This window comes from Thermobia domestica, chromosome 9 (genome assembly GCF_964235325.1).
Source record: "Thermobia domestica chromosome 9, izTheDome1.hap1.1, whole genome shotgun sequence".
Taxonomy (NCBI): Eukaryota; Metazoa; Arthropoda; class Insecta; order Zygentoma; family Lepismatidae; genus Thermobia; species Thermobia domestica.
In genome coordinates this window covers 93,359,323-93,383,579 of record NC_137462.1, presented here as the reverse complement: position 1 = coordinate 93,383,579, position 24,257 = coordinate 93,359,323, and the positions used below count along the sequence as shown (strand labels likewise).

Here is a 24,257-nt window from a genome sequence, read left to right as displayed (position 1 = left end):
TCTTGACTTAAAGTCTAGGGACTCCTTTCGATCCCCGATGTTTACCATACCTCACCGTTTGCGCCCGAGGGCAAAGCAACAAATATTGAAATTATTGGAGATGGGTATCATTGAATTAAGTAATTCAGCCACCCGGAACAACATTCTAGTGGTTCCAAAACCTAACTCGGACGATCTGCGGGTCTGTTTGGACTTACGCCGACTGAACTTAGCCTGCCATCCTATAAGGGATTCCCCGGCCAATATGGCGGACGTCATTGAGAACTTAGCAGACGCTAAGTACTTCTGCTCGTTCGACCTGTCCCAGTCTTTCTTTCAGGTCCCATTAGACCCTGAGGACCGCCCTTTTACAGCATTTTCCGTCCCGTCCTTAAATTTAAAGCATTCCATGTACCAACTAACGGCCATGCCCATGGGGCATGTTAACAGCACGATTATGCTCCAGCGCATTTTACGTGACATTTTTGAAAATGTGGATCCCAACCACCTCACCATGTATGTGGATGACCTATATTTAGGGGCGAGTACGTTTGAGGAACTGCTGGTAAGTCTAGACAAAATACTTGCAACTGCACAACGTTACTCAGTTCTGTTCAATCTTAAAAAGTCAATGTTTGGTGTGATAACGCTAAAGTGTCTCGGTTTCATAATTAGTGCAGGTCATATTCAACCAGACCCCGCTAAAATTGAGGCTATTTTGAACATCCCCAAGCCCCAAACTGTGAAACAATTACGGTCTTGGTTAGCCTCGGTGAACTTCTTTCGAAATTTCTTTGCCAATATATCACTGAACCTAGCACCACTTTATCAAGCTCTAAAGGGATCGCCGAAGAAATTGGTGTGGACAGATGAATGCGAGAGTGCATTCCAACAAATGCGCCATGCTCTCACTAACCCACCCCTCCTTCAGATATACTCAACCCAAGATACAGAGCACGCTCTGGTGGTCGACTCGAGTTTAATTGGCGTTGGCGCCTGTTTACTTCAGAAACGCGCCACTGATGCTGACTGGCACCCAGTACAGTTTGCATCATCCCGTCATCCGCCACGGAAGACGCCCCCGCCGATATATGAGCTTGAACTGTACGCGGTCTACTTCGGGTTACGTAAATTCTATAAGTATTTAATTGGCCAAGAATTCACCATCTACACGGACTCACTAGCGGTCACAGCCATGAAAACCTCAAACCACCTTAGTCCAAAATTACTGAGGTGGCGAGATTTCTTTGGCACATTTTCTTTCACCATAAAACACTTGACAGGAAGTAAGAACGGATTGGCAGACATATTGTCTAGGAACCCACTTCCGGTTACACCGGAAACAATAGCGGAAGCGGAAGAGGCCCCACATGAGTATCAAATGCTGGCCCTCGATAAAAGAGTAGATTTAGGCGAATTACAGCGCCAGGACTCATTTTTCGGGAAAATTATACGGGCATTACAAACGGAAGACACCTCCCAGCGCCATTACAAACAATGGAAAAAGCAATTCACGATTTCGAATGGGCTATTATATAGGAAAATTAAGGCCATCCCTAACGACAGACTTGTACTTTGTGTCCCTAACAGATTACGGGATTCGATCTTTGATGAACTACATACACATTCATTAACCCACCCTGGCTTTACGAAATTACATCTGCTATTGAAATCGAAGTATTACTTCCCGCAGATGAAGCAGTGGCTGCATCAAAAATTAGCTAGGTGTCATGAATGTTCTCTGTTTAAAAGATCGTACAAACCATCTGTCGAAACAGTGCAACAGTTACCGCACGAGACCATTTTCAAGTGCTTTTCCATTGACTTGGCCGGGAAGTTGATCGCTTCCGAACCAGATCAATACCAATACTTTTATTTGGCGACAGATCATGCCAGTGGTTTTGTTATTACGGCACCTGTGAAATCTCCAACATCAGAAGCTTTTATTAGTTTCTTTATGGACCACATTGTGACGCCCTACTCCTGTCCATCTCTCCTTTTTATGGACAAACAAACATCCCACACGTCCACGAAGACGCGGCAATTCTTAGCAAGTATGGGGGTAGAAGTTCGTTACGCCCTCCCCCACCATCATCAAACTTTGGGGCACGCTGAGAATCGAATCGGAGCCATCCAGAATGCATTGCGTTTCCTTACCAAGGAACAACACGCACGATGGCCGGACTTTCTACAGACCGCCACTGCTAGTGTAAATAAGACACCCCTCACGGAACTTCGCGTCAGTCCCTTCTCGATCCTGTTTGGTATCGAACCTGCGTTCATTATTGATCGTGTGCTTAATGCACCCGACCAAGAACTAAGCAATCACGAGAGGCTAACTCTTGCACGGGAAACACGGGACTACGTGTTATACCGAAGGAATCAAATATTTGAACGGCAACGCGAAAAATTGCATTCTAAGAAGCAACCGACAGAGTTTCTTCCTGGATCTAAAGTCGTGGTGCAACGCATATATGCCAAACCCGGTGATTGCAGGAGTATTCAACAACTATTTGATGGCCCCTTTGAAATTCACAGCCGTCTAGATGGTAATTCATATCTAATCATACAAGATGGGAAACAGGTACCGATAGCAAAATCACGCTTGAAATTGTATGTACCGGATGAAAATCCGAGTCCCGAATTTCAAACAAAGTATAGACAATATCTGTAATTCCATTGATGGTAACAGAGCATTCGTGTAGTTTTTCATGCATAAATGCACCATATACATACATATATATGCTCAAACGCCCGACTTTGTCTCTTGTTTTCGCATATATCCTACCCTACCTTAGCATCCTGCTATTCCGCAAACCCCACCAACCCATGTCTACCCCCTCTACCTACGCCACTATTTAGTGCCGTATAACGTAATTCCGGTTACAATTCTGATAGCAACAAGTGTCAATGCGTATCATTCACTGTACCACGTGAGTTATATACAAACGACAACTGCTGGAGGCAACTCCCTGTTGTTTACACTGTGACACGGGCCTAGGCCCCCCCCCGCCTCTTACTCACGTCGCTATGCGTGTCACGTTACATGCACAGTACATACAGCAAGTACTACCTTGTATTTTGATTGGCGGGACACAACGCGCTTCGCGAACTCCCACAAAAAAAAAAAAAACTTACATGCACTTGTCACTACTCAGTAACATTCATTTTCTACATTGGTAGACTTCCCCTCCCTTCCCTCCCATGTAGGTTCTTCGCATTCGCAAACGGAGCAGATGACTCCCTCCAGGCATTGCATGCACATAACCACACTTATATGTAATAACCGTTAGGCCCACATTTAGCGTGCATCCGCGTGGCAGCCATATTGGTTCTCTAACACATGTGTAATGACTCAACTTCGTTAGCATGTAATGAACTAACTTGTTATTTAGTGTGATTTGCATACGTAGGTTCTTATACCCACTGCCTGTATGTATTAGTGCATATGCAGCATGCTATACGCGTAATCCTACACGCTTTTCTGATAACCGTATGCTACCCTACCCTTCTTCCCCTCAGAGACAATTCGTCATACGTACATATATATGATGCATTTATACATGCTAGAAATTGACTATCCAAACTTTCATATTTTATTTTATTATGATTGTGTGCAAAACTTAAGTCCCTACCCACAGGATTCCGTAAGCTTATTATGGTACTACAGAAGTGGACCACGCTTCGTGTTACTCCATGATGCATTTTCTGATACCACAACTGTGTATAAAAACAGTTCTTTGTATTGTTAGAGGTTTGACTGTATTCCAACAATAGAAAACGAAAGGGAGACCGGTGTCCCCCGGGATTGTAAGGGATTTGGTCCCCCCCGGAATGGTACAAGTGTACCACTTACATTTGTTTCTATAATTTAAGGACTTTGGTCCCCCTGACGTTTTAAGGGATTTGGTCCCCCCAATGGTACAAGTGCACCACTTACATTCATCCCCTCCAATTTACGGGCTTTGGTCCCCCTGATATTTTTCGGGATTTGGTTCCCCCCGGAATAGTACCAGTACACCTCTTACATTGGTTCCCCTGAGATTTAAGGGCTTTGCCCCCCTGAAATTGTGGAGGAAATACCCACCACATTGGCCCCCTAAATGGTCACAGTACATTTTATATAAGCTATTCCATCTATCTTATTTGATATAATTAATATGCGTAAGTACCTATACATAAACTATCAAAATTCTTGACACAACATTGAGATCAGTTCTCGGCGAACAATACGTAATCGCATAAATTACTTTACGGTTACATAAGAAATTCTTTATGTGCATAACATGCGCCCCCCCCCCCACAAAATATGTATCCACTCCACTGTTTCGGACAATAACAAGATATATATATAATAGTCGGCTTATTTCAGTGTTATTTATAACTAATTTTAGGCAACAAATGCATTTCTTACTGGAAGAAGGAGAAAGATTTATAGAAGCACTCTACATAGGCAGAGTTTCAAGGTTAAAAAAAAAAAAAAAGACATCCCTAGGAAAGATACAACATAGGTTGTATGTAGCCCCTTTCCCACACCCACCCATTTCTTATTTCTTGCCAAACAGTACAACCACACAAACACAAAAACAATATGAGAAAGTCTCATACAGCACCATGTAAGCTCATTCCTTTGGCAATGAACTTACGTGCCTTTTACCCCAATGAATGCATTTGTTCCCACGTTTCTCATGAAACACACTCTCTTATATATAAAAAAATCTAGAAAAAAATAATAAACCGAATGAATATATGTGTAATGACTCCAAATCCCGCCGCGTACATTATAAAAAAAAAATAAATAAAAAAAAATAAAAAAAATAAAACACCTTGGTACTTACCATGCAGCTAACAAAACCCCAAGCAAGACGGATACAGCCTCCATCACAACTCAATATCAAATGGAATAACCCCATCCACGCATTTGGTGGTTTAGACAAATTTCCTCCAAGGGTTTCCTACCCTTGTACGGTTGTGATCACGCAGCCTACCATGCATACGCAATGGCATGCATCAGTGCATGCTGGCTCAGCGAGGTAGCAACCCTGCACGGACATTCCACAGCTTGACCTCAATCAGGTCAATGCATTCTTCCCTGCTATAACTAACCACGCTCTTTTCCTCAAAACGATTACAGGAAAATCTTAGGGAGAGAATCTATGAATGCAACAACAAAAAAAAAAAAAAAAGAAAAAAAAAAGAAAAAGGAACAATACTGAAATTCAATTTGCATTTCGTTAATTTCGACTGCCTGTAAGATGAGTTCCTCTTCTCTCTTTCAGATCATGTGGCGTGTCTATGTTTTTGGCATTTTTGCACTTCAAACCGTCAAAGCCCAAAACCCAATAGAAACGAAAGATGTGGTTACAATTATTAGTGCTGTGGGTACTGTTGGATGTGTATTATCGATTCTGTTTCTTTTATGTTGGTGTCGTTATGGTAGATCCAAGAAGCGCTCCCGATTTTACAAATCGAATATCACATCCCAATTCACGCATTCTCGTTCTCCTTCTGCTCACAATAACATGGACAACCAACATCTGTTAACACGTTTGGAAGGTCAATCACCATCAACACCTTCGCTACACGATCCTGTACTTCAATCCCGTACTACTCCATCCCGACCATCATCTCCTCCAGTGGACTCCTTGCTCAGTCCAAGATTTTTCGCATCCACACCATTGTAAATAATTCATACTCCATATGATTATTTGGTGGTGATATTTTCTATCATTCTTATATGCCAAAACAATAAAAAAAAAATTAAAAACTACAAAAAAACCTTATGCTATCTCCCATTTCCTAACCATATTCACTTATGCCTCCTAACTCTTCATTCCCCTTTTCCTTTTCTGCCTACACTAACATTTCATTTCCTCGGCAGATTGCACTGAAAGGGAATTACAGGTGCATCTTGGATGCACATTATTTTATGAACGGCTAAGGTTTGTGCAATAAAGGAAAAACCAGAGGAATATACAACATTCCCCTGATATTTATGTATATGCGTACTTAGGTTAATTGCTTTACATTTGTTATATCTGTATATATATATATATATGTGTATATTTTCTATTGTTCATATGTGTATTACGATTGTAATGTAACCAGGTTTCAACGATCCATTGCCTGCCATACGAGTAAGACAATCCTTTCAACATTACTTAAAATGTCATTAATATACAACTCTTAACACTTTACTTTTCTGGATTCCCTCAAAACACTTAATTGTAGGATGTTTGTCCCTATTGGATATGTTCTTTAGGTGTATTCGCGAATGTACTCAACGTAGTTACGTTACATTTTACACCGATATTACAACCTCATGCCTCATTAGCCATTCTTGGTACCATTGGCTAGTTAATGTTATTTTTCCTCCCTATGTCACCGATCTACATATTCTAGGCATGAAAGTGACGTTTGCATCTAGTGTCTAGGAAGTGTGATTCACGAGTTTCACGACGTACAAGTGTTTTTTCCAGTGCCTCGCCAAAAACCTTATACAGGGTGACCATCGAACTGTGATCGAATTCCACGATTTGGGCATCCATTACAGGATTGCTCAGTATATTTTTTTTAAGTGGGGGAATATCACGAAAACATCAACTTTGATCGAATTTTTTAATTTAAGAGATCAGACATTTCATCATTAAAACAGTGTCGCCGTAGAGATACCAAAAATGTGTAAATAAGATATAAATGGTATTTCTAAAAACATGTACGAAGGACACCAGGAAATGAAAACACTTATATAAGCAAAAACAATTTTCTTCAGTGAAAGTGTGAAAGTCACGCATACGTCATAGAAACTATTATTTCATAGTCTAGAATAGACTGATCCGGAAGGACTTGAGAGTGAAAATAACAGATGAGGCGAATATAAAAACTCTTGGTTTTTAGACCAGGGGATCTTGTCTTCTCTCGGTCGTAGTGAGGATCGAGTCTCGGTCGGTCTTGGCTCGTATCCGATATCGCGAGAAGTCTCGTCTCGTTAACTTTGTCTCGTTTTGGACAATACTTGGCGGACTACTGTATTGGGAATCCAGAACATGTAAGTTGTATATTTTATGGTTTTTCTTAATTTGACACATGAGTATGGTCAGGCAAATGCGATTTTCCTTGTCCTCGGAACCTTAAGTTAAGATATACTGGGATTAAGATAAATGACAAAGCGATAGATGTTAAGAGAATATTTAAAACGATTTTTATCATGTAATGCTATTTATTGTCGATCTACTCGCAATGTACTAATAGAGTTTATCTAATAACTGCATTATTGTCGAATAATTTCAATAGATGTCAGAATTGAATAACATTGAGACAATGCAAACAACACATTTTCAAGTGGGTGACTCAACGATTGATTCCGTTAAGTTTATCGGGTTTAGAATAGCTTTGTAAGAGTCAAACCCACATCTGTGTAAATAAAAATCTTATAATAAACGAGATAGCTAAGGATAACATCTGTGTCATCTATGTGTTCTCGTAAAATAACTTTAACCTCTGTTTCCCACGTCAGGTTTTGTGGATATGGTACTCAGGTACTCAATAACCACGATATTACTGAGGTAAATAAAGCAGATAAGTGATATAATGGTAATTATCATAACAACCTAAATTACATAACGTATTTATCACGGTTTAAGTAACGTTTTATCTGTGATACAAGCTAAATTATAGGTTGACGATTAGTTAGAAGTGTATCTACGGTGGTCATGTGTTAGGAATGTCGTGAAAAACAGTGTCCAAAGCGAAGGATCCATAACTCATTGCAAACAACACCCGTAAAGAGTAATAGTAAAAAAAAGAGAAGATTAATGACAAAAATCGCCGAGCTCTCAAAAGATTTATCATCAAGAAATGAGAGTGGACCCGGAACACGAAAACTGAACTCCATAAGCTTCCACTGGGAATCGAATCCGGTCCTCTCATGTCAAAAGCGCATACGGTAACCATATAGCTACGAGGAAGATCCAAAGATTGTAGTGGGAATGCAGCAAAAGTGACTGTGGGACTCAATCAGCACCCGGAGCCTGCTACTGCGACAATCTCAGTCCAACGCAAACTGCATAACCTGAACATCCGAGATTGAGTTGCAATTTTCAAACCGCTGATCATCGTCAACGACGCTTTAGTACTAAAAAAATGAAGCCGAGAATATGAAAATGGACCACTAACGACTGGACCATCGTACGATCCTACGAATCCTCTTTCATTTCATTTCAACAAGTCATACGGTGGACGTCCAAGAAAGCTTTTGCTCTGAACTGTCTTCTTACGTAAAGCCTGGTAGCGGTTCTGTGATGCTGTGGGCCTCAATTCCCTGCTACTACGCTTGTTGCTAGTGATTAGGGATGGTACCGAGACCGAGACTAGTCTCGGTCTCGTCTCGGTCTCGTCTCGAATTATCGAGACGAGACCGAGACCGAGACGGACTTTTTTATACCGAGACGAGACCGAGACCGAGACGGACTTTTAAATACCGAGACGAGACCGAGACCGAGACAGACCTCTATAAATCGAGACGAGACCGAGACGAGACTTAGGTCAGTCTCGAAAGTCTCGGTCTCGTCTCGAATATTGATATTGATAGATACTAAAATTGCCTTCACTCAAAATTTGTTTCGTTGCTGGGTTAGATAATATGAGAACAGTTGACTGATGTACAGTGGCGTATTTAGGGGGTGGTTATCGGGCTCAAACCCCTCCCGAAATAAATTTGTGATATATATATATATATATATATATATATATTTGCATTGCACGTACAACGCAAATGTTCCTTACTCGTTCCTCAAGCCTCTCCCGAAACAAAATCCACTGCTGATGCAAATAAAATTCTCTCTCTCTCTCTCTCTCTCTCTCTCTCTATATATATATATATATATATATATATATATATATATATATATATATATATATATATATATATATATATATCTGGTCCCGGTGCCACCCAGGTCCGCCCTGTATGGGTTCCCGGATCCCAACTTTAATTTTAAATGGAAGCAATGGGTGAGTGGTACCTCGTTCGACAGATCTTGAAAAACTAAAAAGCGTTCTTGCAAAAGATCTTTCATATCGGGCACTGTATTCAAAATGGCCGCCAAGACATGTTGCCTCTATCAGATACAGTAAAACGTGCAATACCACTAATATGAAAACGGTTGAATATAAATGAACCGAACAAAACCTCAAATAGAAAATGTCATGTGGCACATCTATTGATATTGTCGCGGAGACTTCCAGGGCCACCCTTCATAGGGGCCCAGGGCGCAACTTCAAAATTGTAAATGGAAACATGGGGTGAGTGATACCTCGTTCGACATATCTTTAGAAACTAAAGAGAGTTGTTGCAAAAGATTGTTCATATGGGTCACCGTTTTCAAAATGACCACCAAGACATGGTACCTGCATCAGGTAAAACTTCCACTATCACTAATATGAAAACACGAGAACCTGTATTCGAATAGGAAATCACAGAGGGTATTTATCATTCTATAGCTCTGGAATGTTACAACAGTCGAAAAGATGATTACAGTGAAAGTGCCATAATGGAGAGGAAGTCCTAGAAAATTATCGCTCTATTGCAAATAAAAGTGAGGTTCTCATTTGAGATTTTACCATTCATTCCAGCTTCACCTACTTACGGACAGAGATCGGAAAGATAATTTTCTATCATTTCCTCTTTTGCATCATGTCAATTATACTTCAATAATCTTTTTCTCCGTTGCATTATACTCGAGCCGTGGAATGATAAATACCCTGTGTGCTTTCCTATACGAGTTTTATTCTGTTCATTTATCTCCAACTATTTTCATATTAGAGATCTAGTTGTACTGGACGTTTTATCTGATACAGGCACCATGTCTTGGCGGCCATTTTGAAAACGATGACCCACATGAAAAATCTTTTGCTACAACACTGTTTAGTATTTTAAGATTTATCCAACGACGTACCCATGTTTCCACTTAAAATTTTAAAGTACCTGGTACCCCATGAAAGGCGGCCCCGGGGGGTTCAGAGACAACGTGCCCCAGTGCCCCATGGCATTTCCTATTTGAGTTTTTGTTCGGTTCATTTATGTTCAACCGTTTTCGAGATATCTCCGTGGAAAGATTAAAATGGGCCATCCTGGATATATATATATATATATATATATATCAGGGTGTTTCAGATAAAACGTCCAGTGCTTATAAATCCGAAACGGCTGAGAATAAAAAGATGAAACAAAAACTGAGATAGGAAAATATCATAGGGCGCATCACATGGTGTTGTTGTGGTGACTCCCAGGGCCCTCCTTCAAGGGGGCCCAGGGGCCAACTTCTAATTTTCAAATAGGAACACGTATTGAATCATACCTCATTCAATAGTACTTGAGAAACGAAACAACTTTTGTAGGAAACAATTTTCGATTTGGGCCACCGTTTTTAAATGGCCGCAAAAAGTGGGTCCTATATCAGATAAAACGTCCAGTGCTTATAAATCCGAAATGGCTGAGAATAAAAAGATGAAACAAAAACTGAGATAGGAAAATGTTATAGGGCACATCACATGGTGTTGTTGTGGAGACCCCCAGGGCCCTCCTTCAAGGGGGCCCAGGGGCCAACTTCAAATTTTCAAATGGGAACACGTATTGAATCATACTTCATTCAATAGTACTTGAAAAACGAAACAACTTTTGTAGCAAACAAATTTCGATTTGGGCCACCGTTTTCAAAATGGCCGCAAAAAGTGGGTTCTGTATCAGATAAAACGTCCAGTGCTTATAGGCCTAAGTCAGAAACGGCTGATAATAGAGAGATGAAACAAAAACTGAGATAGAAACGATGATAAAGCATATCAAGTGGTGTTGTTGTGGTGACCCTCAGGAAACTCAGTGAAGGGGGCCTAGGTGCCCACTTCAAACTGATACAGGACTTTTTGCGGTCACGACAACACATGTCATGCGCCCTATGACATTTTCCTATCTCAGTTTTTGTTTTATCTTTTTATTCTCAGCCATTTCGGATTTATAAGCACTGGACGTTTTATCTGATATAGGGCCCACTTTTTGCGGCCATTTAAGAACGGTGGCCCAAATCGAAAATTGTTTCCTACAAAAGTTGTTTCGTTTCTCAAGTACTATTGAATGAGGTATGAATCAATGCATGTTCCTATTTGAAAATTAGAAGTTGGCCCCTGGGCCCCCTTGAAGGAGGGCCCTGGGGGTCACCACAACAACACCATGTGATGCGCCCTATGACATTTTCCTATCTCAGTTTGTGTTTCATATTTTTATTCTCAGCTGTTTCGGATTTATAAGCACTGGACGTTTTATCTGAAACACCCTGTATATGGTCACGGACCAGTATATGATCAAGGGAGGGGCTAAACCATGGTTTACCGCCTTATCCAGTGTAAAGAAAGTAGGATTGAAGCCCATTTTATCCAGTGCATACCTGAGCATTAAGGGGGTCTATAGTCCCTATAGCCCTCCCATAGGATCTGCGATATATATATATATATATATATATATATATATTATAAATGCTGAAATTTTGTACTAAGTTGGGAAATTCTTCTTGATACTCTGCAATATCACTAGATAAGCAGGCAATGTTGCTAAAGCAAAATAAAGTTGTATTTTCTCAAATTGCGCTACGTAAAATATTACATATTTCTAATTTAGTTATTTAACATAACCACAATAGCCCATACATTATTTAGCGTAACAAAGGACAACACAGTATCACTAACATCAACATTTTGGAGATCTCTAATAACTCAAATGGCATGGACGGTGCAATGCGCATCAACTGTATCTTAGAGTCAAATACTATGATCATGGAATAGTATATTTCGAATGAATGAAGGAACAAATTTATAAGAAATGGAAAATTTAAATGTTTCTAAAGACTTTACTTCGAAAACGCGTTGACATATTAAGTCTCATGCAGATGCTTCCAAAAGACTTATAACGCCATTTACAACAATTGTTATTTCAAATCGTTTCAGAGATACCAAACACATTGATAGTGATTGTTATACTGCTTAAAATGAAGTATTTGTATTAAATTTTTATAATGATTATTGCTTTTTTTTTGCTTCTATAACATTACAACAATAGTTTTTGGTGGTTTTAATTACAAGAAGTCGCAGTTACATTATTTTAAGCAGCGTTGGCCACTTAAATAAATTGCTAAATATTATTCTAAATATGTGCAATAACGTAGATAAACTGCAAAATATTTTAAAATTACCCGTAATTTGTTTCATGGTGCAAGAATGCTTTTAAGAGACGACGTTTTTCATAGTCTTTGGGCTACTTATGTTGTTAATGTTTAAGTCTTCGTTCCAGCAATACATGTAAATGCAAATTGTAACTGAATTAAATGTAACTGATACATTTTCAGTAACACTAATTGTTTTCCCTAAGCCTTAGAGGCCTGGTGTACACTTTAGATTAATTAAAAGTTCTAATCACACCCTAATTGCATTTCACTAGCTTTAGTTTGACCACCGACCACCTGAAACTCGATCCATGCCATATAGCTATATGCAATTATTCAAGGACTTACAGTTAATAATACACAGTGTTCACTTTTGTTTTGTTTTGTTTTAGTTTAACGTGGAATCCGAACCACTTCAGTCGTTCAACTTTACCCCTACCGGAAATCGAACTCGGGGCCACGCGAACCGTAATCAAGAGTGCTACCCGCTAGACCAAATGGGGTCCTCACATTGTGTTGATTTAAATCATTCAGTCAGTGTTGCCAGATCTGAAGATTAAAAAGTAGAGTGTCTGTACTCCGAAAGTAGCGAATTCGAACTATTTGTAGCCCAAATATATAGAAATGAATACTGATGGTGCTAATGAAATAATTTAATATGAGCTGGAAAGTGTGCTGGATGTATTGCAAGAAGAAATTATGATCGACGGACGAAAACAATTCTAGCCTGGATACCACGAGACAGAAACAGCCTAGGAAACATCTGCATACAAGAAGGTATGACTAAATCAAGAACCACTGAGGAGTAACCTGGAAAAGAATTGCCCAAGTTAGATAGTTGTGGAGAAGACTTGGAAAGACCTTCATCTAGCAATGGATTGATAATGGTTGATTATGATGATGGTGATGATTTTATTATATCTGGACCTCGGAGGTAAACTAAACCAAGTCATAATTTCGTAATTTTACAGAAGCTAAAAACCGGTTCCTCAACTAAGACTAAATATATAACTTTTACTAGGTAAGGTAGGGTAAAAGTGGATCCAAAATTTAATGAAAATCATAGAGCGAAAAAAATATTTTTGACTATTCAATCCATCATGTTGCAGCAAAACTACGAAAATTAATACAAAAGAAAAATAGAAATTTAAGAATCACTTGTTTTGGCGAGTGAGAAAAAATAGATACAGATAACTCGAATTACCTATATACTTATATAATATGTATGTCCATGTTTCGCAAATAATTTTTAATCATTATAAAATTTCAACGTAATGAACGCAAGATTAGTTTTCTCGAATAAAGATTGCATGCACCGTTGAAAGCTCAAGAATAAGATTAATCTATGTTACGGAACTGGATATGTGCTTACGTAATGTAATGCATTACGACCTTATGAACTTGTATAAGAAAAAACATGCATTTAAAATGAGACGCGAACTATGCGAAACATCGGACTTTGAATCTAACTTGTTTTGTGATCCAACTCGAGACCTCACATAGCAAAGATGAGTGTAGTAGCTACCACCACAAGGTTCACGACGTTCGTGTTATAAAGTGTCAATTAAACACAGAGGTGTGAAACGGTAATATAGCATTTCATCAATTAAATACATTCGTGCTGCTATGTGTTGCGTTATCCGTTAGAAGGTATTGAACAATTCTGATTCAAAGGAAGGAAATAAACTACTGTATAGTACTGAAGTTAATTTAATAGAGTTTAATTGTATAAGCAGTTCTGAGGCTATGTGAGACAAAGTCTATTGCTGAAAGTGAAATATGGGTTCTATTAGAGTTTTAGCGTGATATACCCACTGATCATTGAACCTGGAATATGCGCATGGAAAGCATTAGCACTAGCAAATTAGCTACGAAGAGGTACACCATATCATAATTCTAAGTCAAAATGAAAGGAAAAAATAAGCGGAAACGACAGACTGTACGAGAATAATACTTTCACTATTTTAATTTCACACTATTTATTTCGAGACTTTCGAGACGAGACCGAGATTTGGCACTCGAGACCGAGACCGAGATCGAGACAAGCATCTGTTGACCGAGACGAGACCGAGACCGAGACGGTGATTTTTTACTCGAGACGAGACCGAGACCGAGACGGTTATTTATCAACCGAGACGAGACCGAGACTGTACAAAGTCTCGTCTCGTCTCGTCTCGATACCATCCCTACTAGTGATTGTGTGGGCATTTTAGGTAACTACGTGCACCTTATGATCCAGATTATATTTTCGGCCAACGACAGAATTTTCCAAAAAAACAATGCGCCAATGCACACGGCTGGAGCTGCTACGGCGTAGTTTCATGAGCATCGGGACGTCTCTCATGGCCTGTGCAATATCCCGAGATCTACGCATTGTTGAACATCTAGTCAGTTCTGGAGCTCAGACTCCGGAGAAGATATCCCCTTTCATCCTTGCTGACGGAACTAAATATCGTACTGCATGTGGAGTGGTACAGTATTCGTCTGGAAACCATTTAATGACTTATATTTCTCCATTCCACGACGAATCTTAGCTGCTTTGCAGGCTAATGGTAGTCCCAAGGCGTATTATTGATTTACTGTTAAGTTGTATCTCTTACAGGCGTTTCCATTATTTTGATATTTATCATCAACTCAATGTAACATATAAATCTAACATTCATTATTTTTAATGCTATGTTGTTAAATAATAATAATAATAGCACACTTGTAGTTTATGGTAGAATCGAAATCATAAGGATATTATTATCTCAACGGTTAATTCAAGCACGTTTTCTGTAAATTAACTGAGAACAAAGCCCCTTTCAGTTATATATATAAACAATTATCTCCGAAATGAGATGTTAAAGCACTTACAAGTTTGACTAGACAAGTTACAAAGTCAAGAGTTGAATATATAACAACAGAACATGTGGATACATCAGACAACCTCATTAATATAAATTCATGCAACCAAAAAAGTGTGTGTAAACGTACCTAATACAGGTTGTTTACTTTCGAGAAGTTCGTAATAACTTCGTGCGATAAGGCCCGCCGGCTGTGTTGGGACAAAACGGCCTCCTGTGACTAGTCTTTCGCATGTTCGCATCAAGAAGTTCGAGAACTCGCCTGGGTCAATCCCATAGCGTCGCCAACCGCCCACACCATCAGCAACACCTACAAATAGAGAAAAAAGAACGAACTATTATTATACTTTCGAATATACATCCTGATAATTACTTAATTATTATGCGCATAGTAAGTGATTTTAAAACAAAAAATGCGTTTGATGATGATGGAAAATAGTGTACTGACTCTCACAAGCAAAAGAAGAATAAATTTTAAAGATATTTTTGTTAGTACAGATAACTTACACATACTCTACATCACATATACTTTATTAGAAAGCCTGAATTTAGCAGCTTTAAAGATATTTTATTAGACAATCTAAACTTAGCAACTTTTAAAGACGTTCAAGACATCTTTTTTTATATTAATTATAGTATGCCAGGATCATATACAAGTTAACTAAAGTACCTTACTTTTCAAGTCATGGATTGGTTTTAGCTGGCCAAATGATTATTTGTTGGAAGATGTACGAGGGCATTTCCAAAAGTTTCCGCCATGGCACTAAAATATCGCGCCACTCGTAATAAGCCGTTCATGTGTATATGGTGCCATCTATGAAAAAATAATGTATTAGTTTCAACTGTCTAGCTGCTTCAGTTCATTGGAGGCAGGAGTCATTTGAATCAGTTGATATGCTGGAGGTCGCATACTGCATGGCAATGCTCCAGTCCACACGGCTGCTGTTGCAAAAACTGCAGTGCTACAAGCTCGCAAATCTGGGTTGCACGGTGGGTACTGGATCTCCTCGAAGCCACAATCTTTCACTGCAACCTTGGCAACAACAGCCGTGTAGCCTGGAGTATTGTCATGCAGATGTGCGATCTCCATCACATCAACTGATTCAAATGACTTTCTCCAACGAATTGAAGCAACTATACAGCTGAAATTAATACATTATTCCTTCCACACATGGCAGTATATGCCATTAACTGCTTATTCCAATGGTACGGTATTTCAGTGTCACACCGAAAACTTCTGGGAATACCCTCGTATGTCAGTATAGCGGCTTCACGTTACTCTTTAACTAAGTAGTTTTCCCGTTACCTCATGAACTTGAATCACCATTCCTACTACTACATCGGGTGTATCAAAAATCCGGAGCCATATGCCAAGTTCATTATGAGTGAATATACGAAGAACTAGAAAGAGAAGAAAGTTGTTGGAAATAGGTGGTTTTCAATCTAAAGTGGTGTGATTTTTCCAATCGCACTTACCGTTTGGCTTCTATACTGGTAAGGCGCCCCATGTTAAAAGAAGTAACGTTTTCAGTAGACAATTTAAATGGAACGTAAGAGCACACAAAAATGATACTATGAACGTGCATATTATTGTGTGAGGAAACTCAGAACATCTCAAATCCGCTTCCCAACAATGCTGTATTGTTGGTATGGTGAAGGACCAAGAGAACTTCGTGCTGAACTAGCAATATTGATTTTTTTTTTTTAATTTAACATTGAAAAACGTTGGTTCGATTGCAAAAATTTCACTACTTTAGATTGAATACCATTTCTTTCGAACGACTTTCCCCTTTTCTTCTTCTTTTTCCTGATGGTCTACGGTCTCGGGTATTTCATACATCCAATTTATTCGCCACGAGATTACACAAGTATTTAGTTAATATTCTTCTCAATTGTAAACCTGTATTTATGAGCTGGCTTTTACCGTTTTACATTTCGATCATTTGCATACTTTGCTACTATTATATTTAGCACACCAGCATGTTAAGTCTGGCGAAACTGTCAAAAAAAGAAATAAATAAAATATACATGGAATGGTGTAAATTACCAAAGAGAATAGTTCTTTTGATATTTATTATTGTCTAGTGTTAAAAAAATATTTAACACAAAAGAAGCGTACAAAATTAAAAAACAAAGATCCTATGACTGTGGATGATAGTAGTACCTATTTATTCTACAAACAGATAAGTTTTCTTCACATCTTATGAACATGGGTCAGTAAGTAGAAATAACGAAAAATCACATTCATATCTGCAGACCAATTTTAGCACGGTACTGGTATTTACTTTATGTATTTGTATGCACAATCTGCGACAAAATATAACACTTGATAGATGCACAATCTGCAAGTACTTCTTGTGTCAATGACTGTAGAAATTAATGGATAATATGATATTTGCTGTTTCGATACTTGGAAGGTCGGCCCTGTTTAGATTTCTAGAGCTATTCAAACATTTGAAGTTTTCTTTATTTCTTTACTATTTTGCTCCACGTTGTATGCTCTTCTATATAAAGCTGAATGCTTGTCTGTATCTTCTTTACGCAAATCCACACCGTTGATTTGACATACCTTTGAGTAAACATAGAAACGATACAGTAGGCTATTTACAATTTTTAAATCAATATCCTACGGAGCGAAGGGGTTTAAAATTTATAGAGTAACTCAAAAAGCCCTTTAGTTAATCAACGAAAGTGGCTCTACTGTGCTCCGGAGCCTGTATGAAGAATGGGCACTTCTGCTAGTTGTCTATAAAGTAAATAATGTTTATTATTTGAAAGTGTTTTGGACTATGTTTAGATGAAGGAGGCCAAAAGTACGTAAAAAATAGATTTACAGGAGAAATGAGTTGGAAGTAAGGGAAGCTTAATTGATTTGTGTCTCATATAAAAATGGAATTGAGGTACCTTTTGTAGAAAGTTAGTAATGCGAAATGCTGTACAAACTATATGTACTTACCTGAAGCACACAGGGAGTATGCATACAATGACGCAAGTAGTTAACCCTAACCAAACCTAATTTAATATTAACAGAAATTAGCGAAATTGTATAACAATTTTTTGAGGAAAACAAAGAGGCTGGTCCCTTCAACTAAACCGTTTTTTTTTTTTCACTTCTAATACAAACCAATATATTACAGCTATTTACGCCCCAGAAAATTCATTAAATGTATGAATAAATTTACGTGTTCTTTTGGAATTGCTAATGATAGTTCGTAAAAACAATAATTTACGTCGTTAATATCTTAATATATTGAATTAACTTGGTGAAATAAGAGCAGATTGACATGTAAACTTTTCAGTCAATAATAATAATAATAATAATAATAATAATAATAATAATAATAATAATAATAATATACTGATGAAGAAGAAGAGGAAAATTATATTCGTTAATTAATTTCAGCATATTTGTGCATACAGCTCACTTCATTTCCTTCTCTCCCTTTTCAACAACTGAAATTGAGCAATATATTGTTGCTCGAAGGACTAGCAACGCAAGTTACGGAAGGACGTTGTTCATGATACAGGCTTTACTAGTTCGCGAAAACATACAGGAATACGAACATGTGAGATATGCATCGTTTAGGTCAGTTATGCAATTAAAAAAGAAGTCTACATCGCCAACACCCACACCACCATTACATCACCTTTCCCTACCACAAGCCGAAGTCTTTTTCTCCCCTTATTTACCTGACCTTGAAGAGTATATTTGGCATTCAAATTCTCCGTCTGGTGCAGTCTGCAAACAACACAATTAGCAACAACGATTAATTATCGTAATCACGTTATCTAATTAATAGCTTACGGCGCAAACTACAAATTTCAAGTTACTATCATATTGTGTATTATATCTTATTTTTTCATTAAAATAATCTAAGAATACTATATGACATGTTCTTTGATAGTGTTGATATGGAAACGTACTAACATTATATCTGGTTCCATGGGTATTATATGAGGGATTAATCATAATGGTAGTGTACCGTAATTAACTCTTCACTCGCACTTACACACTTCCCCTATTTTTTTTCTACAGGCCTCCCAGCAGGACATTGAAAACATATAGGACAATTTGGTTTATAAAATAGTATATATTATATATAAAATATATATATGCAATAGAACACACATTGGTAATGCAACTGGAAGTATTATTATTATTTTTTTAAGGATACAACCTATCCATACATTCTGAATTACAATTTTCACATTTTGTTTTTGTTTTTATGATTTTTGTACAAACAACAGAATTTGCACAAGACATTGAAAATAGTAAAAACACTAAAAAACATGAAGCTCCAATGTAACTTGTTAGAATTCAGAACATATTCGTATTACCTCAGAAGAAAACGAAATAGTTAACTTTTATTTATAGGATTACCATGGTATTTAACACTTCTTATATGTCGTTATTCATACATAATTTTGAATACCGGTACGTAAATTTAATTAAAGCACCAAAAATATTAACTATTTCTCTAAATTCATACTACCCTTCTAGTTCTTTTATTTAGAGATGAACCTTATTTTGACATTATTTTTTATTACTTCACATATTTCTAATGATGAAAGAAGATAGATAACAGTTTTCTCTGTAATGAAATGTTTGTATCTAATTAAACATCGAATTATTTGATCAACGTATTTCCCTATGAAATAAATAATGTAACAGCATTTCATTCATCATAGCTCTGCGAATTACAGTTTATATACACTTCTAATAACTGTTATACAGCATAAATTTCCGGACATTTCCAGGATTTTCACAATTTTTCTGCTTTCCAGGACGTTTCCATGACACATTTATATTTTCAGGTTTTCCAGGACGCGTATGAACTCTGCATATTATGTACAGCAATATTGGAAGGTGTTGGGATATGTTGAATACCAACATACCTCAACGTCTAGCCAATACTGCTGCAAACTGCTGAAAGAAAATGCTAACACAGCTTGCATTATAAGAAACTGGAGCATGACAAGGTTTCTCACGTCAGTTAAGCTTCATTGCGGAAAAATAAGCACATAGGGAACAAAGAAAAGAAAAAGAAAGAATGGACATAGGATGATAGAAAAAAGCAAATTTAAAAAAATGGTAATAATGAGGATTAGTGATTAGTCCCTCAGAAAAAAACACTAAGATGCATTTAGCATATTTGCTAATATATAGCAATTTAAATTATTACTGGAACTACCCTTGGCTTGTATTTTTAATAATTCAATCAATGAAAAATATAGGAAATAAATTACAAGATTAAAATATAGGACAAACATACACACATTTCCAAAATATAGGAAAAAATAGGAAAAAAGGATAGCTGAAAGCCCTGCTTCTATCTTCAGTAACTATAATGGACAAATACTACTACTGCTATTGACCATGTCATTGATTTTTTCTTTTTTGCAAAATTGTTTCTATATGTTAAATTGTTTATACAATTTGCAGTAATACTGCAATAATAGGTAGAATGAATGAATCGATTGCCTGTTTACGCGTGTATTTGGATTAATACATAATACTGTTTAAATTCACATTTATTGTGGCACTGGATGAACTGTTATAAAGCATATGTAAAATACAGATAAAAATAAAATTATCAGTCTTTAGTTAATGCCATGTAAAAATTGATTCTAAGTAATAATCCACGTGTCATAGCTACTGGTTGGTCCTCCAAACCTAATTCTCCTCCGAAAATAAAACAGGAAACTATTTTCCTTGCACTACAGCTAAACGGCTCTGCTCGTCCAGATGGGTTATCAATTGAATGTGCTATTTCTGTCTTTCCAGATCACCTCTTACTTTAAGCAGGTCCTCGCATAAACTTAACAATAAACTGGTCTTACTGGTACGAAGGCCTGCGAATGCGAATAATGATCAGGCCATCGTGATTTCCAAGTTACATTTCTTTCATTCAAGCACTTCCGATTGTAATGACAACGGTGGAAAACGCCCTCACTCGAACTCACAAAATTTTGTAATTACCGAGAATCGAATCTGGGGCTGCGCAGAAAAGTCAATTTTAAATCTACGACATCAGCATACAATTTGTCATTTGTAAAAGTATAGTTTCCTGAACATATATCGCGCGATACGTTAGATTTTCTGTCGATAAATTTGTCTTTGCTCCAAAAACTTAGCAACTTAAAATTTACTGAATGATAAAATTTAAGATAGCTACAAAATGGTGTAAAACTTTATCTAGATATGCTGACACAAGTATTGAATGAATTAACAAATTAAGATTCTTATATTGTAATCTCACCACAATTTAAAATCCATTTAAAGACGTGCTTTTAATCAATAAAGATTTTCTACCTTAAAAATTAAAATCCTTGACAGGGGAATGGGCATCTTTTCTGAAGAATAAACTTGTTTATTGGCACATTTGTCTAACACTACAGTCAATGACCAAACCTACATTATCTAATACAGTATAATAGTCGTATTCTCATACTATCTATAGGGAAAGCTATTTGCGTCATGCTGTAACTATGGGTCTTCCGTACAGCGAAAGAAAGGAAAAAGTATTTGGGCATTCGGATGCAAACGCTTTGATAGTCATGTGGTTAGGAAGGCTAACAGCTATTGCCGCCAAGTGCACGCGTTAAAAGGTCAGAGCGTGTTCTTAAATTAAGAGAACTCACTCGTTAGCATCGCGAAACAACGTCAGAGATCTAATTTACCCACAAGATAAAAATACGTTCATTTACGACACTTTCATTTTATAGTCCTGTTGAGTACATTCATTCTTGTCTGTCACAAACATATTCATCATCATCACAGGTATTCTGTCATTATTGCAACTGAAAAGTTTCCATGCTCCATGGTCTTCAGCTAACCCCCTTTGTCTTCATATACGATTTTTCTGTTCTATTTCCTGCCACCATACCTCCTAGCACACATTGTCGAAGTTTATTAGCCAAAAAATCTAGGTATATTATATGAGGAATAACGAAAAGGACCAAAGCAAAACACACAGATTTTAATAACCCGTTACATTTTCACCAATATATATTATTCAGGTTTTAGGAAAATTACTAGACGAGAAAGGCAGAATTCCGAACATGAAAGTTCTCCCGTAAATACACAACAATGTTAAGATGAGACCGATGAGTGATGGACCGCAGAAAGAATATCTTCGAAGCTCTGGAAGAAAAAGATAGCAAAAGAAAAAAGGGCAAGAAAACTGAGTAAGGAATACACAAGATGTTAAGGAAATGATGGATCAAGTAGGAATAAAAAATGAGAAAACGTTGACGTAAAAGCGATTAAAATCAAATATATCTGATAGAAGCAATAAAATAATGTATAGCCGAAACTATTGCACAGGTTATTAACATGTACGTGTTTGTTTTGGTCATTGTTTATATAATATGTAATCGCAAAGCTAGAATGAGCAGTATTCGGATAGAAGAACCAACCCTAGTAAGATATCCGGTGTACGTTAAAAAAAAATAACGGTTAACCGGACGCATCAAGGTCAATATCCGCAACTTTATCTGTTATGCAATTCCTAGTCCATATAGATATAAGACAGCTAACAGAAACCTGAGTGTCGGATCGTATCCGTAATCGCAATTCGTACGGTATATGTTAAAAATGAACCACATCCACACTCACACATACGCTACTACACTTGAAGCAAATTATCGTATATTAATATCCATGCTCATACTATAAACCCACGTGAAATATGCCACAAAGCATAGTCATACACTAATATTTGCTTGTTATACGATACGTGATGTGACTTGATAAAGGATTCATTCCTTATCACAGCTTATTAGTGTTAGGAAGATTTCATCAAGTTAAGTAACGTTTAATTGCACTATCGAATGTTAGGCTAAAGTATACCTATGCAATCGTTAAAATCAATTTCTCGATAGCATCAAAGTGTTAACAATATCATAAGATCAGGGACGTACGGAAGGGGGGGGACACGGGGGTCCGGACCCCCCCCCCCGAAATTTCGACTTTTTAAAAATTTAGCCTAATTTTAGGGGCAATTTTAGCAATTTTAATATAAAATAGCTTCATATTTAGTTTGAACCCCCCCCGAAATAAATTCCTGGGTACGCTACTGCATAAGATTATTTTAGACAATTAGCACACAAGCAATAAACCATAATTTACTAATGCCAATACACTTGAAGGAAATTGTTGTATAGTAATTTTTATTTTATTTCGCCTAATCCTGGATCACATTTAAATTACATTAAATGCATTAACTACATGCAGATCCCTTGTTCCGTAAATCAATCAGTAACTTTATAATAACTACAACACTTTTTCCCGGGTTCGATTCCCGGAGGGAGAGCATTAAAATTCAAACGTGTTACGGTGGTTTGGATTCCACCTTAAACTGCGGGTTAACGTCTCATATACTCGTAATTTCGGTGAAAAAAGGGGACACTAAACCAACAAGTACCAATAAATATGCATTTTCATATAATTATGAATTCATCATTCATTTTACTTTAGTCTCTCCCCGGTCTTTCTAAAATGATTTTTTTTTTTTGTGTGTGTGTGTGTGCATATATTAAGTAACCGTTTATGCTCTAGTAACTGATTCCTTACCTCATCCACATCTCCCATCACGAAGCGATTATTTCACCTGTTTTCAGTAATTTATACTCTTTATTTTTTGTTCCATCTTTATTTATTTATTTACGAGCATAATTTCAGTTGCAGCTGAACGCCAGTTTACACTAGAATATCTAACAAATCTATGGGATATAAATACTTTCTCTATCCGTTTATTATACGATCCAGTTACTTCACGAAGTCTGCTGGGGGATTTGTCCAAAATGAAAGTTGGGAATTTTATTCATTTTGGTATTTGGGGGATTCGTCGTAGACCCATATTTCAAGTACGGTGCAGTATGAGCTGTACCAAACCAATAGTATGTTCTGCTGACAGAGATGTTGCAATGTTCTTCAAGCCTATTCCTCTCCATTTATACGATGTACGTGATTTTATAATTTTATCAGCTACTTTAATTACCCCTTAAACATAAAAGTCTATTATCTTTTATAATCCTGAAGTTAATACTGCAGTATATGGGTTCTCAAAGAAAGGTTTGTAAATATTTTTAGCTAGTCCTAATACAAACTGTTTTTAAAATATAAATCCGAAGATTTCAAACACAAGGTACTTTCCTCTTCATCATTACCACTGCTGATTGTATCTCCTTTCAAAGGTTAAAAAAAAAAAAAAAAAAAAGG

At 37.3% G+C, this 24,257-nt stretch overlaps 1 protein-coding gene across 3 annotated transcripts in view; it reads right to left on the bottom strand.

Annotated features, from left to right (window-relative positions):
- LOC145694861 (protein phosphatase PTC7 homolog) overlaps positions 1–24,257 on the bottom strand; it is a 167,120-nt gene that overhangs the window by 47,711 nt on the left and 95,152 nt on the right. For 2 of the 3 annotated variants that reach the window (XR_014133054.1, XR_014133055.1), the window contains exon 3: positions 15,206–15,344. Coding sequence is in view for 1 of the 3 variants with exons in the window: in XM_081771562.1 (XP_081627688.1) it covers positions 15,165–15,344 (180 nt within the window). In the remaining 2 variants the exon portion in view is untranslated. Of the gene's footprint in view, positions 1–15,164; positions 15,345–24,257 lie in introns of those variants that run through there. The other variant, XM_081771562.1, reaches the window with a different exon arrangement.